Source organism: Arvicola amphibius, chromosome 12, assembly GCF_903992535.2.
Source record: "Arvicola amphibius chromosome 12, mArvAmp1.2, whole genome shotgun sequence".
Classification (NCBI taxonomy): domain Eukaryota; kingdom Metazoa; phylum Chordata; class Mammalia; order Rodentia; family Cricetidae; genus Arvicola; species Arvicola amphibius.
Window position 1 is genome coordinate 165,359,493 of NC_052058.2, and position 19,547 is coordinate 165,379,039.

Here is a 19,547-nt window from a genome sequence, read left to right on the forward strand (position 1 = left end):
AGTTTGGGGGAATGTTTTACTCTTTCTTCATTAAGTTAAAAAAAAATAATAACTTGAAATGGATCACAGATCTAAGCACAAAGCCCAAACTCTAAAACTTATAGAAAAAAAAAAACAACAGAAAATTTCTGTAATCTTGAATTACACAAAAGATTCTTATAAAGACCAGAGGAAAGACATAAAACATAAAGAAAAAAATACATCAGATGACTCATTTGGAAAAGTGTTCGCCATTCAAACATGGATGCCTGAGTCCAACCCCTGAATGCATGTGAAACCCAGACCAAAGCTGGGCATGAAGACAGCACAGGCCTACAGTCGCGGCACTGGGGAGGCAGAGGCAGGCGATCTGTGAGTCTGAGGCCAGCACGCTCTACAGAGCAGTTCCAGGCCAGCCAGGGCTACATAGAGAAACTGTGTCAAAACCAAAAAACCCAAACCAAGGTCCAGGGTCCTGAACCTGAGAGGGTTCTCTGGTTTCCACTGCGCATCCAACAAACACATACATAGGCACGCACACACACACACACACACACACACACACACACACACACAGAGAGAGAGAGAGAGAGAGAGAGAGAGAGAGAGAGAGACACGCATGCACCCACATACACAAACATATATACAAATACAGTAGATTTCAATCAACTTTAAGAACAACAACAAAGCGCAGGCTGGAGAGATGTCTCCATAGTTAAGAATGCTTCCTGCTCTTGCAGAGGACCTAGGTTAGGTTCCTGGTACCCACACATCAGATGGTTCACAACTACCTGGAACTTCAGTCCCGGCGATCCAAAGCCCCTTCTTGACCTCCAGTGGCAGCAGACATGTATGTGGTGTGTACACACAAACACACCCACACCCACACCCATACCCCCCCCACACACACAGAGGCAAAACATTCATATAATAAAGCAAAAAACAAACAAGTTTTCTTAAAAGAAAAAAAAATGCAAGCCTCAGACTTAAAGAACATTTTCCTGAAATACTTATCAGGAAAAGAACTTGTATATAGAAATAAATATACATCACATATATTATTGATAAGGACTGGAAAGACAGCACAGCACTCAGTACTGGCTCCTCTTCCAGAAGAGCCAAGGTTGATTCTCTACACTCACATGGCGGGTCACAGTTTTATGTAACTCCAATTCTATGGATCTTGCGCCCTCTTCCGTTTTCCATGGGCAACAGGCACACATGCAATGTGTACGCACATGCAGGCGAGAAAAACATTTAGAAATAAATAAACAAACAAAACCCTCCAAGTAAGGCTGAAAAAAATTCTAACTAAAATTTGAAAAGAGCATTGTATGTCTTCTCTCATCAGCAAAAGCTAAGAATAGAAACAATGTAGCAGACGGCCCTAAAGAAGTGGGGGGGGGGGACTAGGAGGGGCATTTGGGGGGCAGATGATGAAAGCAGGATGTGTGTATATGTGGCGATGTCACCGTGAAGCCCATTAGTATAGCGATCTAATACACATTAGTAATTAGAATAACAAAACAAATGGAAAAAGAAATCGGAACCACTTTACACATATGCCAAGACTTAACAGATAAATACATTGTACTTAATGAGAGCCAGGTTTCTCACTATCAGAAAAAGATACTGCAAATAAACAAAATGAAGGAGAAAGCCAGAATAAACTCTGTGGCATTGGACTTGAAAACATCATTATGAACTCGTGTTTATTTTCCTACAGATAGGTATACATTCATACAGAGATAGCCACATCCACTGAGAGGGCTTTAAAAGCAAGAAGCACACCCAGGGACCAGATCTTGTTTCTAAATACCGTCAGCCAACCAGAGCAGCGTTCTGGTGAGATGGCTCAGCCAGGGCTGAGACGGCAGAAACAGAGCACCGCAGAGGAAAGAAAACCTAACCATGGCAAAAGCATTTTGCTATCTATCTCAGGCGGGCCTTGAACTCACTAAGTGGTGTAGGCTAGTTTCAGACACGTGACACTCTGGACCCTGAGTGCCGGATTACAAGTCAGCATCATCACATCAGGCTCAACAGAACGATCTCTGTGTCCACCCCAGAGCTAGGATCAAAGCCCGGGATGTGAGCATGAGAGGCAAGTGATCTACCCTGAGCTACACCTCCATCCTTCCCCTCTCCTTTATGAGACAGCTCATCCCACTGAGCCTCAGCGTCTGCACAGAGATCTGGAATTACAGAAGCAGGACCCCAGGCCAGGCTCGAAAGACCCTTTAACGACCAAATCCACAGACTACACCGATCAGTACCAGACTGTAACCAAAGCGAGAATAAATGAACCCAAGGAGTAGGAGATGGAACACAAGAGTCGTGTGCACCCCTAGCCAAGAGGCTTTGTTCCCAGCCACTTTTACTTCCTGAGTTTGTACTTAGCAACCTTCTTTTTAAAAGAAAGGGAATTACAGCAGAGCGACCCGGGAGGCACTGCCTTAGCCAAATTAGTGAGGCTTGTATCATGACGATTAGTTGAGGTGATTCTTAAAAAAAGAAAGACTGACAAATTGCCGTAGATCAGGGAAGCCTAAGAAGACATGACTAAATCTACCATTGTGTCCTTGACAGGACCCTAAAGCAGCCCGGTCCTACTCTGAGAAAGGGGGACAAATCTTAAGCAAGGACTGCTCCACAAAATGCTGGCTTGTGATCTTCAGGACAGTCAAATCATCAAAAGCAAACTGAGTCTGAGGAGAGCCAAGGGTGGTGGAGCACGGAGAGGCAGTGCAGGGGTTAACTGAGGAGAGCTGAGGGCGGTGGAGCAGGGAGAGGCAGTGCAGGGGTTAACTGAGGAGAGCTGAGGGTGGGGGAGCACGGAGAGGCAGTGCAGGGGTTAACTGAGGAGAGCTGAGGGTGGGGGAGCACGGAGAGGCAATGCAGGGGTTAACTGAGGAGCGCAGAGGGTGGGGGAGCATGGAGAGGCAGTGCAGGGGTTAACTGAGGAGAGCAGAGGGTGGGGGAGCACAGAGAGGTAGTGCAGGGGTTAACTGAGGAGCGCAGAGGGTGGTGGAGCACGGAGAGGTAGTGCAGGGGTTAACTGAGGAGAGCAGAGGGTGGGGGAGCACGGAGAGGCAGTGCAGGGGTTAACTGAGGAGAGCAGAGGGTGGGGGAGCACGGAGAGGCAGTGCAGGGGTTAACTGAGGAGAGCAGAGGGTGGGGGAGCACGGAGAGGCAGTGCAGGGGTTAACTGAGGAGCGCAGAGGGTGGGGGAGCACGGAGAGGCAGTGCCAGTGCAGGGGTTAACAGCACTTGCTGCTCTACTTAGCACACAGGAGTTCAGATCTCCGCACCCACATCTGGGGGCTCACAACTGCCTGTAATTCCAGCTCCGAGGGATCTGACCTCTGATCTTCCCGGGAACCCAAACACCACAAACACATAAATAAGGTAAATCTTTAATAATAATACCAACAAAAAGGGAGGCTAGGAAAGGAAGGATGCCCACTAGCGCAGCACGGCTTTCTGATGGGAATGCGGGACAGAAAGGGCATTAAGGTGGAATGAACTCTGGCTAATGGTGACTAATGATATACATTATATATAACACAAGGTTTCATCGATTGTAGCAAATGATAGCCCATTAAAATGGGGTGATGGGAAATACTGGGAATGGGGAAAATAAGTTCCTGCACTATCGTGATAAATCCACATATCCCAAATGGCTCCACAGTAAGAGATGAACATGGGTTTATTAACACAGACAAGTGGAAACACTGGGGGAACAGGAAAAGGTCAAGAATTAACCGTGACTCTTGAATGTCATGGCCTTAGCTTTGACCACACACCATGCCAATTGTGTCATGGGTACAGAAGATGTCAAAATTAGTGAAAAGTGGGAAGACTATATGGGGAAACAACGAATTATCACTGCGAGATTCTTATAAATCTAAAAGTTTGGTTTTTATGGGCACTTGGTATAAGCTATGAGAGACATGAAGACAAGACACAGAGTGCTTGTCAGAGAGCGGTGCTTTAGAATCTATAGAATCATCACGGCCACGATGTACCTGAATGACAGTCCTGGCAAGGACACAGCTACCAAAGGAGACAAGATGATAACCCGAATAACCCATCAAAGCCTACAAAGGAAACTACAACTAATTCTGCATAAATTCCTACAGAAGTAGACCAGTATGATGTGAACAAAGACCAAAGGAAGAGCTAACAGGGACATGGAGACCGCTCAGCAGGGGAGGCCGCTGGCTGGGAAGCCTGAGGTCCTGAGTTCAGAGCCCCAGCACCTGTGCACAGAGCAGGACGTGGCGCGTGAGCCTGTAAGCACGGTGCTGGGGGAATATATGTAGAAACATGGGGTCACTGGGGCTTGTTGGCCACCGGCCTAGTCAAGAACAGGGGAGAAGGAAGAAGGTGAGAGCGGAGGGCTCCTAACATCCTCCTCTAGCCTCCAAATACATGAACGTGGGTGCCTGCAACTGCACATACATACATTCATCAACACAGAAGAGATATTAAGAAAAACAAAATACAGACCAATATTCCCCATGAAAATAAAAGCAAAACATTCTCTAAATTTTTAAACAAATTGAACACAGTAAAAGGCTAAAAATAATTTATTATGATCATGAGGACATCCCCCAGGAATACAAAGTGGGGCTAACATTCTAAACTCAACCAATGTGCTCTAGCCCAGAGCCACAACAAAACAAAAAACTTAGAAGACATACAGTCACCGCAACAAAAGCAGTTAACAAGCCCCAGACATAATGTCAAAGGCCACCATGGTGGCAGCAGACATTCCCTAGGAAATACAGTCAAAAGCCTGCGTTCATGCTCGGCATGGATGTAAGGTGAGGAAACGCCAAATCTCTGCAAGGCATCAACTATAAACTCTGTATCTTACTTACGGCTAATTAGGAAGAGGTTTGAAAAGGGTGACTGGTTGATTTCAGCATCGAATGTGCCTTTCACTGTGCCTCCGCTTGGGCTCGAGTGACAAGTGGCTGTTAGGTACTGAAAATAGTTGGGATGGAGCCAAAGGACGTGGACCAATTCACAAAGGGAGGTACCTGTGCTGCTCCTGAGCCACAAGTAAACTTATGGTTTGTAACGAGGCACTGTGTTGGATCCATGCTTTTTCTATTTTAACTTTTATTGATGTATATATCTGTGTGTCTCTGTGTATATGTATGCCACATGTACAAGTATGTACAAGCGCACGTGGAGGCCGGAAGAGGGTATCAGTCCCCTAGAGCTTGAGTTATAGACAGTTGTGAGCCTCCCCATGTGGCAGCTGAGGGTTGAACCCTGGAAGAGAATCAAGCACTCTAACTGATGAGCCATCTCTCCAGCCTAATGGATTCGTTCTTAAATTCAATAAATACTTAATACTTGCTTCACGTTTACCATGAGCAAACATTTGCTCATAGTAAATCAAATGGGAGGGGAGGTTGGGTAGGAAGGAAAGAGGGAGGGAGGGAAGGAGGGAAACTGAAGGAAGAGAGAGAAGTAGGAGGGGGGATCCTAAGCCTCACAGAGTTTAGAGAGACAAAAACATATAAATAGATATCATGCTAGATGGTAATAAATATTAAGAGAAAATTCACGCAGGGGAGGGAACTGTACTGGGGTGTGATTTTCAGTGGGGTTATTAGGGGACTAGGTGGCTTCTGGGTTCACTTCCAGTTCAAAACTCCCCTGACTTCCTTCTGTGCAAACCCGGCACTGTGGAAACATGGAGTGACCCTGTGAACCTGACCTTGGTAAACGCGCACATTCTATCGCCTTGCTCCGTGTGTCACCACTGATGTTTTAGAAAAACAGGATTAAGCATACATGTTCCCACACTGAGACAAAGCACATGCCACCACTTAATGACGCAAGTCACTCCCGGTCTGGCCTGGGAGAACAGTAAGAAAAATAAGACCTAGCAAGTTCTCCCCAGGCAAGGGTGCACTGCAGAAAGGATTAAAACCTGATACTTTTTCCTCCCCCTACAATATACTCATGGCCTGGAATTTAGTCTTTTATTGATCCTAAGGTATAACACAAGAGACAGTTGGAGGAGTTCCCACAGGCAAAGGAGAAACAAGCAGCTTGTACAGTTATGTGGGGACCACCAGACACCTGCTGTGCGTCAGGCACAGCACAAGCGCATGTATGGACAGCCAATATCAGCAAATTCCCACAGACTGAACACACACTATTAGCTCAATTCCCAGGAGAGAGAATTGCAGAGGTGCCTGCACACGCCCCCGTAACTCCACGGACACGTGACTGTGTGATCCTAGGAGAGAGAATTGCAGAGGTGCCTGCACACGCCCCCGTAACTCCACGGACACGTGACTGTGTGGTGCCTTTAGGTGAGCGTGTGATTGACAGCGGGAAGAGGCTGTGTGTGTGAGGTAATAGTTCCTGCGGGCAAACAATTACTGTGACTTCACGGCCAGTTGTGGGTTTTAAGTGTCTTTGTAACCCTGGCACATAGAAACTGCGCAGAGTCACATGGCTTCATTCGAAGCAAAATGTAACTTAGTGCTCACACTGGGCTCACAGAGACAGAAGTCATTCCAAAGCAGCCACTCTCACCCTCCTGAGGCAGAGTATTGTTAAAACAGCATAGACTTTATGAAGATCTGCAATCTGCCCAGCTGGACTGAGGTTATGATTTCTTTGGAATCCCTCACCAAACCCACATTTCTCTAAAGGTAAACACTGCTCACAAATGGATCTCTCTGGGTGGTGGTGGCTCATGCCTTTAATCCCAGCACTCGGGGAGGCAGAGTCAGAGGCAAGCGGATCTCTGTGAGTTCAAGGCCAGCCTGGTCTACAAGAGCTAGTTCCAAGACAGTCTCTAAAGCTACAGAGAAACCCTGTCTCGAAAAACCAAAAACCAAAAGCAAACAAACAAACAACAATGCACAAATGGGTCTCTTATATTTGATCCCGTTAATTTAAAAATCCATCTTTTAAAAGCGGATTAAACCTGGGTGAATACAATCAAAGTACAAATTAAATTTTAAGAAACTGTCTTCACTTTAAACCCAGCATTACGCATATGTACCACTGAAATGGGTTTTCATGTTTATTTATTTAGTATTTGTGTGTGCGTGTGTCATGGGAGTCAGAGGACATTGTGTAGGAATGGACTCGTTCCTTCTGACACGTGAATCCCGAGGACCACACTCGAGTCGCTAGGCTTGGGGGCACGTTTCCTAGTGGCTGAGCCTCAGGCACACACCCAAGCGCGTACTTTCGGTGAATTAGTCCCTAATGTCCCCACCCCGTCCTGGCAGAGCTATTTTTCACTCACTGTACAGTTCATGTTTAGAGTTCACATTTATAAGACATTAATAAAATAGTCTGCTAGTCATCTTCCAAGTAATTATATATAATCTCAAGTTTCATCTAACAGAACATGGCAGGTTTACCTTACGCCATTAGCAGATGGGAACTTTTATTTCTAACATTTAAAATACACCAGCAGTCCTCTCAACGCAACATTATTAGCATCGCTATTAGCACTGTCTAGAGACTTTCCCCAAGAATAATATGATAATCACTTGAAGAAAAACAAGGAGTTTGAACAGGTACTTGTATAAAAACCTACCAGCTCATTGCTTGTCGATGTGAGTCTTAGTTTTTCTTCAATTTCCTTTCCAATTCTCTGAACAGTTACCTGAGTCTGTTTAATTGCACACTGGGCTCTATGAAGCCTAGAAATACAAGTGGTAGAGAAAGGTAAGTGAGGTAATAAACACAGAGTCACAGACATGAATTATAAATCTCCTAGGATAAATAGAACCAATCCTGAACAAACCAATTATTTTTAGATTCAAACATATAATGAAGCAACAGGAATTATAAGTCCTAAAATAACAGTGCTCTGAATGTCTACCTCTGCTACAACATAGTTAGGGGAAAGGACTCCAGGGGTTTAGATCACTTTAGAAAATGATAGGGTTGAGGAGCTGAGTAGACGGCTTGGTCAGAAAGGAGCCTGTTGCTCAACACGAAGACCCAAGTTCAATTCCCAGCACCCCTGGAAAAGCTGGACACAGCAGCACAAGCTTGTGATCTCACTGCTGGGAGGTAGAGACATGGGGATTCGTGGGGCTTACTTTATATAAATTTATATAATTTATATAAAGGGTACGAGATCAAGAAATAACAAACCAATCTTAAATCTGTCAGATATCAAGATTCTCTATAACTGCATGATCAAGGAAATATGCTCCTAACAAAAAGATGAAAAATAGATCAATAACCAGGTACTCTATACACACAGATTTTTTAAAATATTTATTTATTTATTTATTTATTATGTATACAATATTCTGTCTATGTAGATGCCTGCAGGCCAGAAGAGGGCACCAGACCTCATTACAGATGGTCGTGAGCCACCATGTGGCTGCTGGGAATTGAACTCAGGACCTTTGGAAGAGCAGGCAATGCTCTTAACCGCTGAGCCATCTCTCCAGCCCCCACACAGATGTTTTAATCAGGTACTCTATACACACAGATATTTGGTTGGCAGAGCCAAGATGACTTGAGCCCAGGATTTTGAGACCAGTTGAGAGAGTAGTGAAACTCCATCTCAGAAACAAACGAGGGGCTCGGAGAGATGGCTCAGTGGTGAAGGACACTGTTTTACAAAGGACCCAGGTTTGGTTGCCAGAATCCACAAGGTAGTTACAGACATCCATAATTCCAGTCCCAGAGTATCCAATGTCCTCTTCTGGTCTCCATGGGCACCAGGCACACGTGTAATGCACATACATACATACATACATACATACATACATACATACATACATAATACATACATACATACATACATACATACAGAGTCAGGAATGTCTGTTCACCCAGAGATGCCATGAGGAAAATGAAAATGTATTCTCCAAACTGGGAGAAAACAGCAGAACCAAAGAACTGCGGGCAAGGGGGTGACATGCCAGAGGAAAGACAGACTCTTCCCCATTGATGCTGGAAGCTGGATATCCCCATAAAGGAGAATGGAATTAGACCCCTCTCACTCTGAAAAAACCAATTCAATGTGGATCAAAGACTTTACGTCCTAAAATTCTGAAATTACTAGAGAAAACAAACAAAACTACTTCAGGATATAGGCATAGGTAACTTCAAGATGCAGGCAGAGGCAAAGAAACTCTGCAAGGGCTCCAGCAACTCAATGGGGTCGGCCCATGGTGAGACAGAGCAAAGTTCAAAAGCCGCATGACACAGCGAACATCAGCAGGATGAAGGCAGCCTACAGAGCCAGAAAATCAGCCGTCTACCGCTGAACTAAATCCCCATGCTGTCAAGGTTTTTCTTTAGTATGCTGTAGGTATGGATCCCATCAGCATGAAGATTTTTCCGGCTCTATTGGCTGCCTTCATCCTGTGGATGCTCACTTTGGTCCTCAATTCCAAAATAAAATAAAATAAAACAACCCCAAATTAAACACACACCCCAGGTAATTTGTTCAATGAAATGGCAAATGTACTGAACAGACATTCTCAAAAGAAAAAATAACCAGTCACCAATAAATACACACAAAAAGGGCTTAACAACCTTTGCCCCGGGAAACAAGAAGTAAATCTGTGTGGGTGGCTCATTCCTGCAGCACCAATGTGATGTGTGCATGCCTGCTCAGGAACACTGATGGTAATGTGGTCTTACATGATGTATGTATGTGTGCTCAGGAACACTGATGGTAATGCGGTCTTACATGATGTATGTGTGTGTGCTCAGGAACACTGATGGTAATGCGGTCTTACATGATGTGTGTGTGTGTGTGTGCTCAGGAACACTGACGGTAACACGGTCTTACATGATGTATGTATGTGTGCTCAGGAACACTGACGGTAATGTGGTCTTACATGTTGTGTGTGTGTGTGCTCAGGAACACTGATGGTAACGCGGTGTTACATGTTGTGTGTGTGTATGTGTGCTCAGGAACACTGACAGTAACATGGTCTTACATGATGTGTGCATGTGTGCTCAGGAACACTGACGGTAACACGGTCTTACATGATGTATGTGTGTGTGCTCAGGAACACTGATGGTAATGCGGTCTCACATGATGTGTGCATGTGTGCTCAGGAACACTGATGGTAATGTGGTCTTACATGATGTGTGTGTGTGTGTGTGTGCTCAGGTACACTGACGGTAACGTGGTCTTACATGATGTGTGTGTGTGTGCTCAGGAACACCAATGGTAACACGGTCTTACATGATGTGTGTGTATGTGTGCTCAGGAACACTGACGGTAACACGGTCTTACATGATGTGTATGTATGTGTGCTCAGGAACACTGATACTCGGAAAGGCACTTCTACAGAAACCAGAACGAGGCAAGGGAAGGTCTTTGCGATACGGTACCCATGCCATCCACAGCCTTGTCTCCCTGTGTCTTCAGATTCAGTAGTACTGACAAACTGGCGGTTACCTGGACATGATCTTCCACTCCTTATCTCTGTGCCTCTTTATAGGCTGTGTCTGCCTATACATTTTCTCTGTCCCCTCACAGGTAAGCGAAGGCTTAACCCGCTAAGAGGCAGCTCAGCCACAGCCTCTGCTCCGCTGGCCTGCCCTGGTGTGCCAGGCAGCAGGAGGCGCTAGTGCCTTGCTCTGGAAATGCACAGCACACCACACGCAGCACCAAACAGACAGTGCTATGGACCACACAGCAGCAGACGGTTCTTCTTGTCCTCTTCCTCAGCAGCTCTTTCTGAGAGGCACGAATACTCACTCATCTCACGCACATTCTAGATGCTTCACACAGAGTGTAGTACAACAGAGGCTCTCAATATACGTTAGTTCCTGATTGTCCAGCGTTTATGAATAACATAAGCACATTCATGAGATTGGATATTTTGATTGATAGAGTAGGAGATTAATTGAAATATCACTGTTTCCTACATTTATAAGTTCAAAATAGTTTATCAGGGAAAACTCACAGAGACCACTCCTTCAGGCAGCGGAAATAAGCAATTTTTATAAAAACAATGGGCGTTACCAACCCAGAGAGACGCCAGCAAAGAGCGGCTACTTAGGGGGTTGCCTGGAACTCCACTGGTACTATGCAAACAACCTTGTCAATGGTAAAGACTTTAAAAATAAAAATGATTCATGACCATAATTAATGTATGACTTCAACTATTTGGCTCACACTGGCCCAGACGCTTTCTGATCTTACCTTAGGGGCTTAAAACCCACAGACAGAGCCACATTTCCTCCCGTCTTCAGTGTTACCCAAACAGACCCTCAGAGCCCTGCCACATCAAGACAGGGCTCATAGCGGCCCCCTTTCAAATCCACTGGAGAATAAACGTTTCAAGTGTTCAGGCTTTTCAAAACAACATGGCACATCCTGATCCTCCTGGGGGTGAGGAGGGGAAGGCCCGACAAGAGAAGAAACAACTGCCTGAAGACAGGGATGCTTCTGGAGTTCACACCGATGAGGAGCATCTATAAAGAGAACCACACATGCAGTCACCTGGGTGACTGGTCAGGGCCAGTCCTCCCGGCTGAGGTAAACTCAGCACCCTGCACACTGGGAGAAGAGACAAAGCAGCTGCCTCACAATCACCCTAGTGATGGAGGACAGACATGGCTCGTCACCTGATGTTATAAACTGAGTTTAATGAAAGTTTTTGCAAACTAGATATTGTGAATATGAAGACATACATTAAATGAAAAATTGAATACCCCATAGATACTTGTAAATATTGAGAACAACAATCAGATTTTCACCAGAATCTCTGGAGCTGAGACTTGAGAGGCGTTTTGGTTTACTTAATGTGGCGTGTGAACCGCTACAGGAACGTCTGAGAAGAACAGTGGCACCCGGGGCTTCCCGGGAAGCAGCGCGGCGGGATGCCCTGCAGCCCGTGGGGAGGGATGAAGTGGGAGAAGGAAGGGGGGGACGACCTGAGGCTAGAAAGAGGGCAGACATGACTGCTGCAAAGAAATGCCACAGCACTCCTTAGCAGTACGATTAACACATGCTAGTGATTATACCGAAACAGAAAGCTCTGCCTTCTCACAGCAAGGTGAATGGGGTGGAGGCGGAAAGGAGAAGGCTGGTGCGTGGTTAGAGCGACCACCTGAGCAAAGACGGGCGTTGTCCTGAGTGAAAGAGAGCAAAGACGGTGTGTGTGTGTGGGGGGGTGTATGTGTGGGGTGTGTGTGTGTGTGTGCGTGTGCATGTGTGGGGGTGTGGGGTGTGTGTGTGGGTGTGTGTGTGTGTGCGTGTGTGGGGGGGGTGTATGTGTGGGGTGTGTGTGTGTGTGTGTGCGTGCGTGTGCGTGTGTGGGGGTGTGGGGTGTGTGTGGGGGTGTGGGGGGTGTGGGTGTGTGTGTGTGCGTGTGTGGGGGGGGGGTGTGTGTGTGTGTGTGTGTGTGTGTGTGTGTGGTGTGTGTGGTGGGGTGTGGGGGGTGTTGTGTGGTGTGTGGTGTGGTGTGGTGGTGGGGTGTGTGTGGGTGTGTGTGTGTGGTGTGTGTGTGGGTGGTGTGTGGGTGTGTGTGGGTGTGGGTGTGTGGGTGTGGGTGTGTGTGTGCGCGCGTGTGTGTGTGTGCGTGTGTGTGTGCGTGTGGGGGTGTGTGTGGGTGTGGGTGTGGGTGGGGTGTGTGGGGGGTGTGGGTGTGGGTGTGGTGTGTGTGGGTGTGTGGGTGTGTGTGGGTGTGTGGGGTGGGGTGTGTGGGTGTGTGGGTGTGTGTGGGGGTGGTGTGTGGGTGTTGTGGGTGGTGTGTGGGTGTGGGTGTGTGTGTGGGTGTGGTGGTGTGTGTGTGTGTGTGTGTGTGTGTGTGTGTGTGGAGGGGCGCGAGAGCTCAGTTAGAGAAGGGAGGAAGTTTGATGCCTGAAAGCAAATGACCAGCGGCTCTGGTTTGTGCACATTAACTGTGTCTCTAAAGGCTGACATGACAGAAAGCTCGGTCCTCAGGGTCTAGGAGGCATCACTGGGGATGTGCTGTCAAGTGGCCCTTCTGATTCTCAGGACGAAGCCATTATAAAAGGGACACCAGCCTGACACAGCCCACTCTGCCCCGGCTCCTGATTTAAGCCCTGGTCCTTTTACAGATCCTGAACCCACTGCCATCCACCATGGGCATTACAGACTGTGCTTGCTGTGTGGGATCCAGAACTGTGGGCTAAAAAAGGCACTGCTCCATGACAGCCCAGCGGAAACAGCAGCACACCACGAGGAGGAGAAGTCCTCTCTGGAGATGATTTAGGCATCTGGAGGACTTAAGGGAGGTTCACAAGTAACTTCATATCGATAGGTTTAATTAGATCAAATAGTCAACCTGCCCTCAAACCACTAGTTTCTCTAAAGAAATAGAAAATATAAACAATTACTACCTGTTTAATTAGACTTAGGGGCTGGAGAGATGGCTCAGAGATTAAGAGTACTGGCTGCTCTTCCAGAAGTCCCGAGTTCAATTCCCAGCAACCGCATGGTGACTCACAATGATGCCCTCTTCTTGCATAAAGTCATACATGTAGACAGAGTACTCATATACATAAAAATAAATAGATCTTAATAAAATAGATATAATTAGAACCTTCTCGGGTTGGGGGTACAGCTCAGTGGTAGTACTTGACAAGGACCTGTGAAGCCCTGTTTCAACTCATTGCACTAAAAACATCAAAACAAAATCCTTGTCTGCTTACCCAAACCAGGCTCAGAGGCTTGCTGCTTAAATATCAGATGTATTAAGAATCTTTCAGAGACAAAGTATTTCAATTTGCCTAACAACACAAGTGTTGCAAAATATTTGTTTAACTATGCAAAGATGTGCTGCATTTGTTTAACTATGTAAAGATATGTTTCATTTGATTATGTAAAGATGTGTTACATTTGTTTATGGTGTAGAATGCTTTTTAACTATATAAAGACCTGCTATATTTGTTTAACTCTGTAAAGATGTGTTACATTTGTTTGTTGTAAAATACTTTTTTACTATATAAAGACGTGCTACATTTGTTTAACTATGTAAAGATGTGTTTCATTTGTTTATGTTGTAGACTATTTTTTAACTATGTAAAGATGTGTTGCCTTTGTTTAATTATGTGAAGATGGGTTGCTGTTTTACTTTGCCTGCCCAGGGCACCTGATTGGTCTAACAAAAAGGTGGATGGCCAATAGCAAAGGAGGTATAGACTGAACTTCTGGGCAATGAGAGTAAGTAGGTGGAGGAGTTTAGTCTCCAAAATAAAAGGAGAAAGGAGACATCAGGGAGACACAGGGGCCAGACAGACACGGAGAAAGCGGGAAAGTAGGACCTATAGAAAGGAACGGTTTATAAAAAACAAAAGGCAAAAATAAATAGAAACAGATTAAATTAAGTTAAAAGAGTTAGTGGACAAACCTAAGCTAAAGCTGAGCATTCATGATTAATAATAAATCTCCTTGTCTTTATTTGGGAGCTGGGTGGCGGCCCAAAGAAAGTTCCAACTACACATAAGAGTAACAGTGAAAACAAAACACAGCAAGACCCTCACGCACGCACACACGTGTGCGCACACACGCACACGCACATGCACGTGCACACGCACGCACACACGCGCACATGCGCACACGCGCACACACACGCACGCACACACACACACAAACCTTTTGAACAGTATAATAATGGTCTGCAGCTGCGATTAGACTGAAGCCCAAAAAGAGAGCAGGGTAAGACATCCACAGTTAAACTTTATTCAACACAGCCCTTGAAGTCTGAAGCAATCAAGGCAACTGAGAACAGGGCATGAAACCAAAAGAAGAAGTACTGGAGACAGGGAAGAGAAGGGGGAGAAGGTGGTTTTGATTTGCATTTTTTAGATGTCTAGAGAAGTTGAACTTTTTTATTGCATTTATTGGCCAATTGTATTTCATCTTTCGAGAATTGTCTATTCATTTTATTAGCCTGTTTATTACTGATTGGGTTGTTTTTAATTCTTGCTAGTTTTCTGACTTCTTTGTTATGTTCTGGCCACCAACACGGTCAGATGCTGTTTTACTTTTCGGTTGCTGTAAGACACTCCATGACAAAAGGCAGCTACATACAGGAAAAAGGGGTTTATTTTGCTTTACTATTCCAGAGGGTGAGTCTGTAATGAGCAGGGGAAGCATGGTGGCAGGCAGCCAGAGCAGGAAGCTGAGGGATCACTGCCCTCCTCCCTCCAACACGCACAAAAGCTGAAGAACTGGAAAAGCTAGCGATCGACAAGCTCAGCCAGGAGTCCGAGTGACTGCAGAGGATGGAATTCATAATAATTATATTATTATTATAAGGGAATCTGTGTTGTGGGTGGAATGACCACATCGCACGAGGACCCAAGACAACGGTGATGCCACTGTGTGGGACGGGGAGGGGGGCATAAGAAGAGCCACTTGGACTGTTTTATTTGAGACTCAGATACCCTATGGCACATCAATAGCAGTGTGGGGAGATAGGCCTTGACTGGGGATAAAAATGTGGCAATCATTAGCACACAGATGCTAATAATGTTATGAAGCATTACAACATTTCATAACATCATAACACGAGCAGAGTGAGTGAGATCACCCTGTGAGACAGTGAGAATGAGCAAGCGCGAGAGAGCAGAGCCTAGAACGGATTTCAGAGGAACATCAACATTGGGGGAATTAGAAAAGAAGAAATAAAAACCTGCCAAAACACAAAAAATCCAAAGTGAGACTCTGCAGAGACCCAGCACAGCTGCAGGAGTTGATGCCACAGCAGTCAGAGACAGAACGTCTCTGGGAAGCAGTGACCACTGTCTCAGAATCTAGGAACCTGAGGTCTGGGCAGTGTCAGCAAATTTTGCAATAAGGGACTGATTTAAAACACTTCTACCCTGTTTGCCTCTAAACCCACAGCCGTCATCATCCTCTTCCCCCAGCTAACAGCCACCCCCATACTTCATGTGCTCGGCTACTCCCTGTGGCTCACCTGCCCTAATAACCTCCAGGGCCACCCTTACGCCTTATCCGCGGATCCTTCCTGGCATCTCCCGTGTCACTGGCAAATAACCCAAGACGCCAGGCTTTCCAACCGGCAACCGTCTAGACTCCAGGTTTCTCCTCTCAGAGGCCAGGAGAGTTTAAGGTTCCCACTTAGACGGCGATTACAGAAGCTTTGACACCTGCCTGGGATTAATAGCACAAATATCACAGGCTACAAACTCACAATTTAAAAGACCTACTAGCTAAACCTAAGCCACTTCCTCTCTTCATCTCTCCTGGTCTCCAGGCCTCTGATCGCTAGGGTCGGTTCCCCGCTGTCCTTTGCACAGCTGTGACATCTCTAAGACGCTATACACGGACTTCTAGACACGTTGTCAGCACCGCCCACTGGTAACCAGACAGGTTATGGCCTATAAACTTTCTACATTAGATGTAAATTTCAGGATCTATTTACATCCTGCTGCATCTTCCCCAGCAGTCAGGAGCCACCATGCTACAGGACTGACGACCAGCAACACCGCACTGCCCAGGGCCTGCTCTGCCTCATCCTCCCCTCTATACCCCACACAGTCTGCTGCTCAGTGCTCTAAGCTGCGTCACCCTGTCTCTCTCCTACTTACCACCCGCTCAGTGCTAATAAAAGGCACTGAAATCCAACATCCTCCATCCAAATGGAACACTGCCGTCCGACTGTTCAAAACACGCATCTCAACAGTGGCCAACAGAAGCCACAATGAAACGAAGCTCAGGAGATCCTTGAGGTCTTTGTGGATCAAAAATCAGGACCAACAGGAAGAAAAAAAGCCCTGTTCTAGAACTAAGTGATCATAGGTTCTAAAAAAAATCTATGATTGGATGTTACTTTTTGATCAAAGGTAACCTATAACTGTCTATTTAAAAACAGATAAAAGTCATGTGTGGTGGTACATGCCTCCAAATCCAGGAATTAGGAGACTGAGGCAGGAGGATTACAAGTTAAAGGTCAGCTATGATTTATGTTAAATAAATGTTGTATCTGGAACGTCAATTACATTTACTGACTTAATAATTGTGTTGAATAAATAAACGTTTATTTATAATTTGCTGTGTGCTAGGCAGTGGACTAAAAACATGAAATATGCAATACATAATTCATTTAACCCTCACACGAGTCCACAGACTCTGTACATCACTGCCATCCTACAGGTGGGAAAACTGAGGCCAGTGAGTGGCACAACCAGGCTTCAAGCATAACAATCGGAATAGCCTGTCTCAGTGCTTTCTTCTTTACGGTCAATCCACTGTTCCCACCCCCAAACCCGGCTCTGTACCACACTGTAGCCAGACGCACTGTTTGCTGTTCCCAGACACATCCTCTGAGCTGAAATTTGTGGTTCTTCATAGCACACCAGGTCTCCTGTGCCTTTCTCGTCTAAGAATCTGCACACAACTCTCTGTGGAGGCAGAGTTCCCACACGCCTGTCCCACCTAGGAGCTCTACCCTGTCAGATGTACCCCTCTGATGTCCTGCCTCCAGATACTGGCAGGACCGTGAAATGAAAGTCTCCCACACTCCTCCCAGACTGCTATCTCACAGGGTGAAGGACTCTGAAGATAAACGAAGGTCCCCGTTGATTATGACTTCATCCAAAAGGAGGTTATCCAGGTGCGACACACTGAATCTTGTCTGCCCAAATCCACTGCTGAGGTGGTAAATTCCCAGGTAAATACACCAGAGATGAGGCATTCAGGCACTAAGGTTAAATGAAGTCATGTGGTTAGGGTCTTAGTCCTACAGGACTGGTGGCCCTAGAACTGTCTCTCTCCATTTGCACACAGGGCAAAGGCTACAGGAGGACACGGAGAGAAAGCAGCCATCTGCAGGCCAGGGAAGGAGCCCGCCCCAACACTATGTGGGCACTCTGATCTCAGACTTCCTGCTTTCAGATCTACGAGAAAACACATTTCTGCTGAAGCCACCCAGTCTCTGGAATCTTGCGGCAGCCCACGCTAGTACGCTGGCTAGGTCTGACCTCATGAGGTAAGTTCTCAAGTGGCTGGCCCTTCCTGAAAGAAAGACAGCACCTAGGGGCAGGGTACCAGGCAGGGAACTACAGCAGCCTCTCTGCAGTTGACAGCAGCCCCAGATGACAGCCAGCCAGAACTGGGGGCCTGAGTGTTACAATCACAAAGAGGTGAACTGTGCCAGCAACCACACTGAGCCTAAATAAGGACGGTGAGCTCCAAGGCACAAGAGGACACAGCTGACAGTCACCCGAGACCATGACCTGCACATCATGGTGCAATCATTTGTTCACTGGCTTTGTCCAGCACAGGCCTCCAGGTCAACGCTGACCTACATCCTGTCACTGCCGGTGTCCCGACCATGTCTGTCATGTTGGTACGCACGCACGGGACTCTAAGAACACGGCTTCAGCAAGTTGCAGTTCCCTTCCCTCCCATCTGGCTGCTGAGACCCTCACTGCACTGCACACCAAGTCACTGCTGACTGCTGGATCCCTATTAATTCTGGTTTTCTCGGGTCCTATGAAATATAAACTGACATGTTTAGTTATGCTTTCTTACAATGTGTCAAGCATTAAAAAATGCCTGGAAAACTACCTTGGGATCCTTTTTAAAAGTCAGCAAAGCAGAAAGGCCTTAGCATTTCTCATTCTGGATCCGACGTGTCTACAGATGTAACTGGACCTTTCCGACAACTCAGACCTCACTGATCACCAACACTGACTGATTAGTGACTAAGGGTTCTGCGTGCCTCTTCCAATAAAGCTGTTGGGGTCGCAGAGTTGGCCGGGGTTATTACCACATCTTGCAGAGTGATGGAGTTTGATTCCTAGCGCTCATGTTGGGCGGCTCAGGGCACCAGAAACTCTGGTTCTGGGGAATCTGACGCCCTCTTCTGGCTCCCACGAGCACTTCACACACGCGCTCCAAACCACACACAATTTTAAACAAAATACATGAACAAACAGATGAATAGGGCTATTGTCCGCGCGGCACGCCTCCCTCTTCTCAATTACATTTCATCTTGAAATTTAGGGTGGGTTGAACGCCTCTTCCACCTTTCCAGTGCTCAGAGAGCTCCACAATTAACACGCTGACTCTGTAACGCATACAATCACCACACCCACAAACTCGTACCCCACTGCATGCCTATCAAGTCTTTCCTGGTTCAAGTGCTTACACTGTAATACACCTGAGAGGAACAACACGTCTCCTGCTCACCATTACGTCACCCCCAGCGTACTGCATTTTCCAACATGAGGTACTCAACGAACACTTCGCTGGTAAGTAGAGGAATGAGCAGACATGCTGAACAGAACTAGATCAAAACCAGAACCCTACACCATGTTATTAAAGACTTCCTTCCAGGCTGATAGTGAATCACTACGTAGTTATCAACATGGTGTTTCTGTCATTGAGCTCATTCTTCTTCATCTTGCTGACAAAGCTCTCACCACAACCCCTAGTCAAGCACACACTGGAGTTATGCATATGTACAAGTCTAATTATCCTTTCAAAGCAAATACAGCAGTCTGGGATAACGTGTTCTTGGAAAAGGCTTGCCTGAGAGCGGCAAGACTCAAGCTGAAATTTGAAAGAAGGGCACTCAGAACTCTGGCTG

At 46.3% G+C, this 19,547-nt stretch overlaps 1 protein-coding gene across 1 annotated transcript in view; it reads right to left on the bottom strand.

The window, feature by feature from the left end:
- The window catches only part of Uvrag (UV radiation resistance associated), a 227,010-nt gene that overhangs the window by 120,677 nt on the left and 86,786 nt on the right, over positions 1-19,547 (bottom strand). Inside the window, exon 7 of the mRNA XM_038314080.2 lies at positions 7,568-7,673. Within this exon, the coding sequence (XP_038170008.1) occupies positions 7,568-7,673 (106 nt within the window). The remainder of the gene's footprint in view (positions 1-7,567; positions 7,674-19,547) is intronic.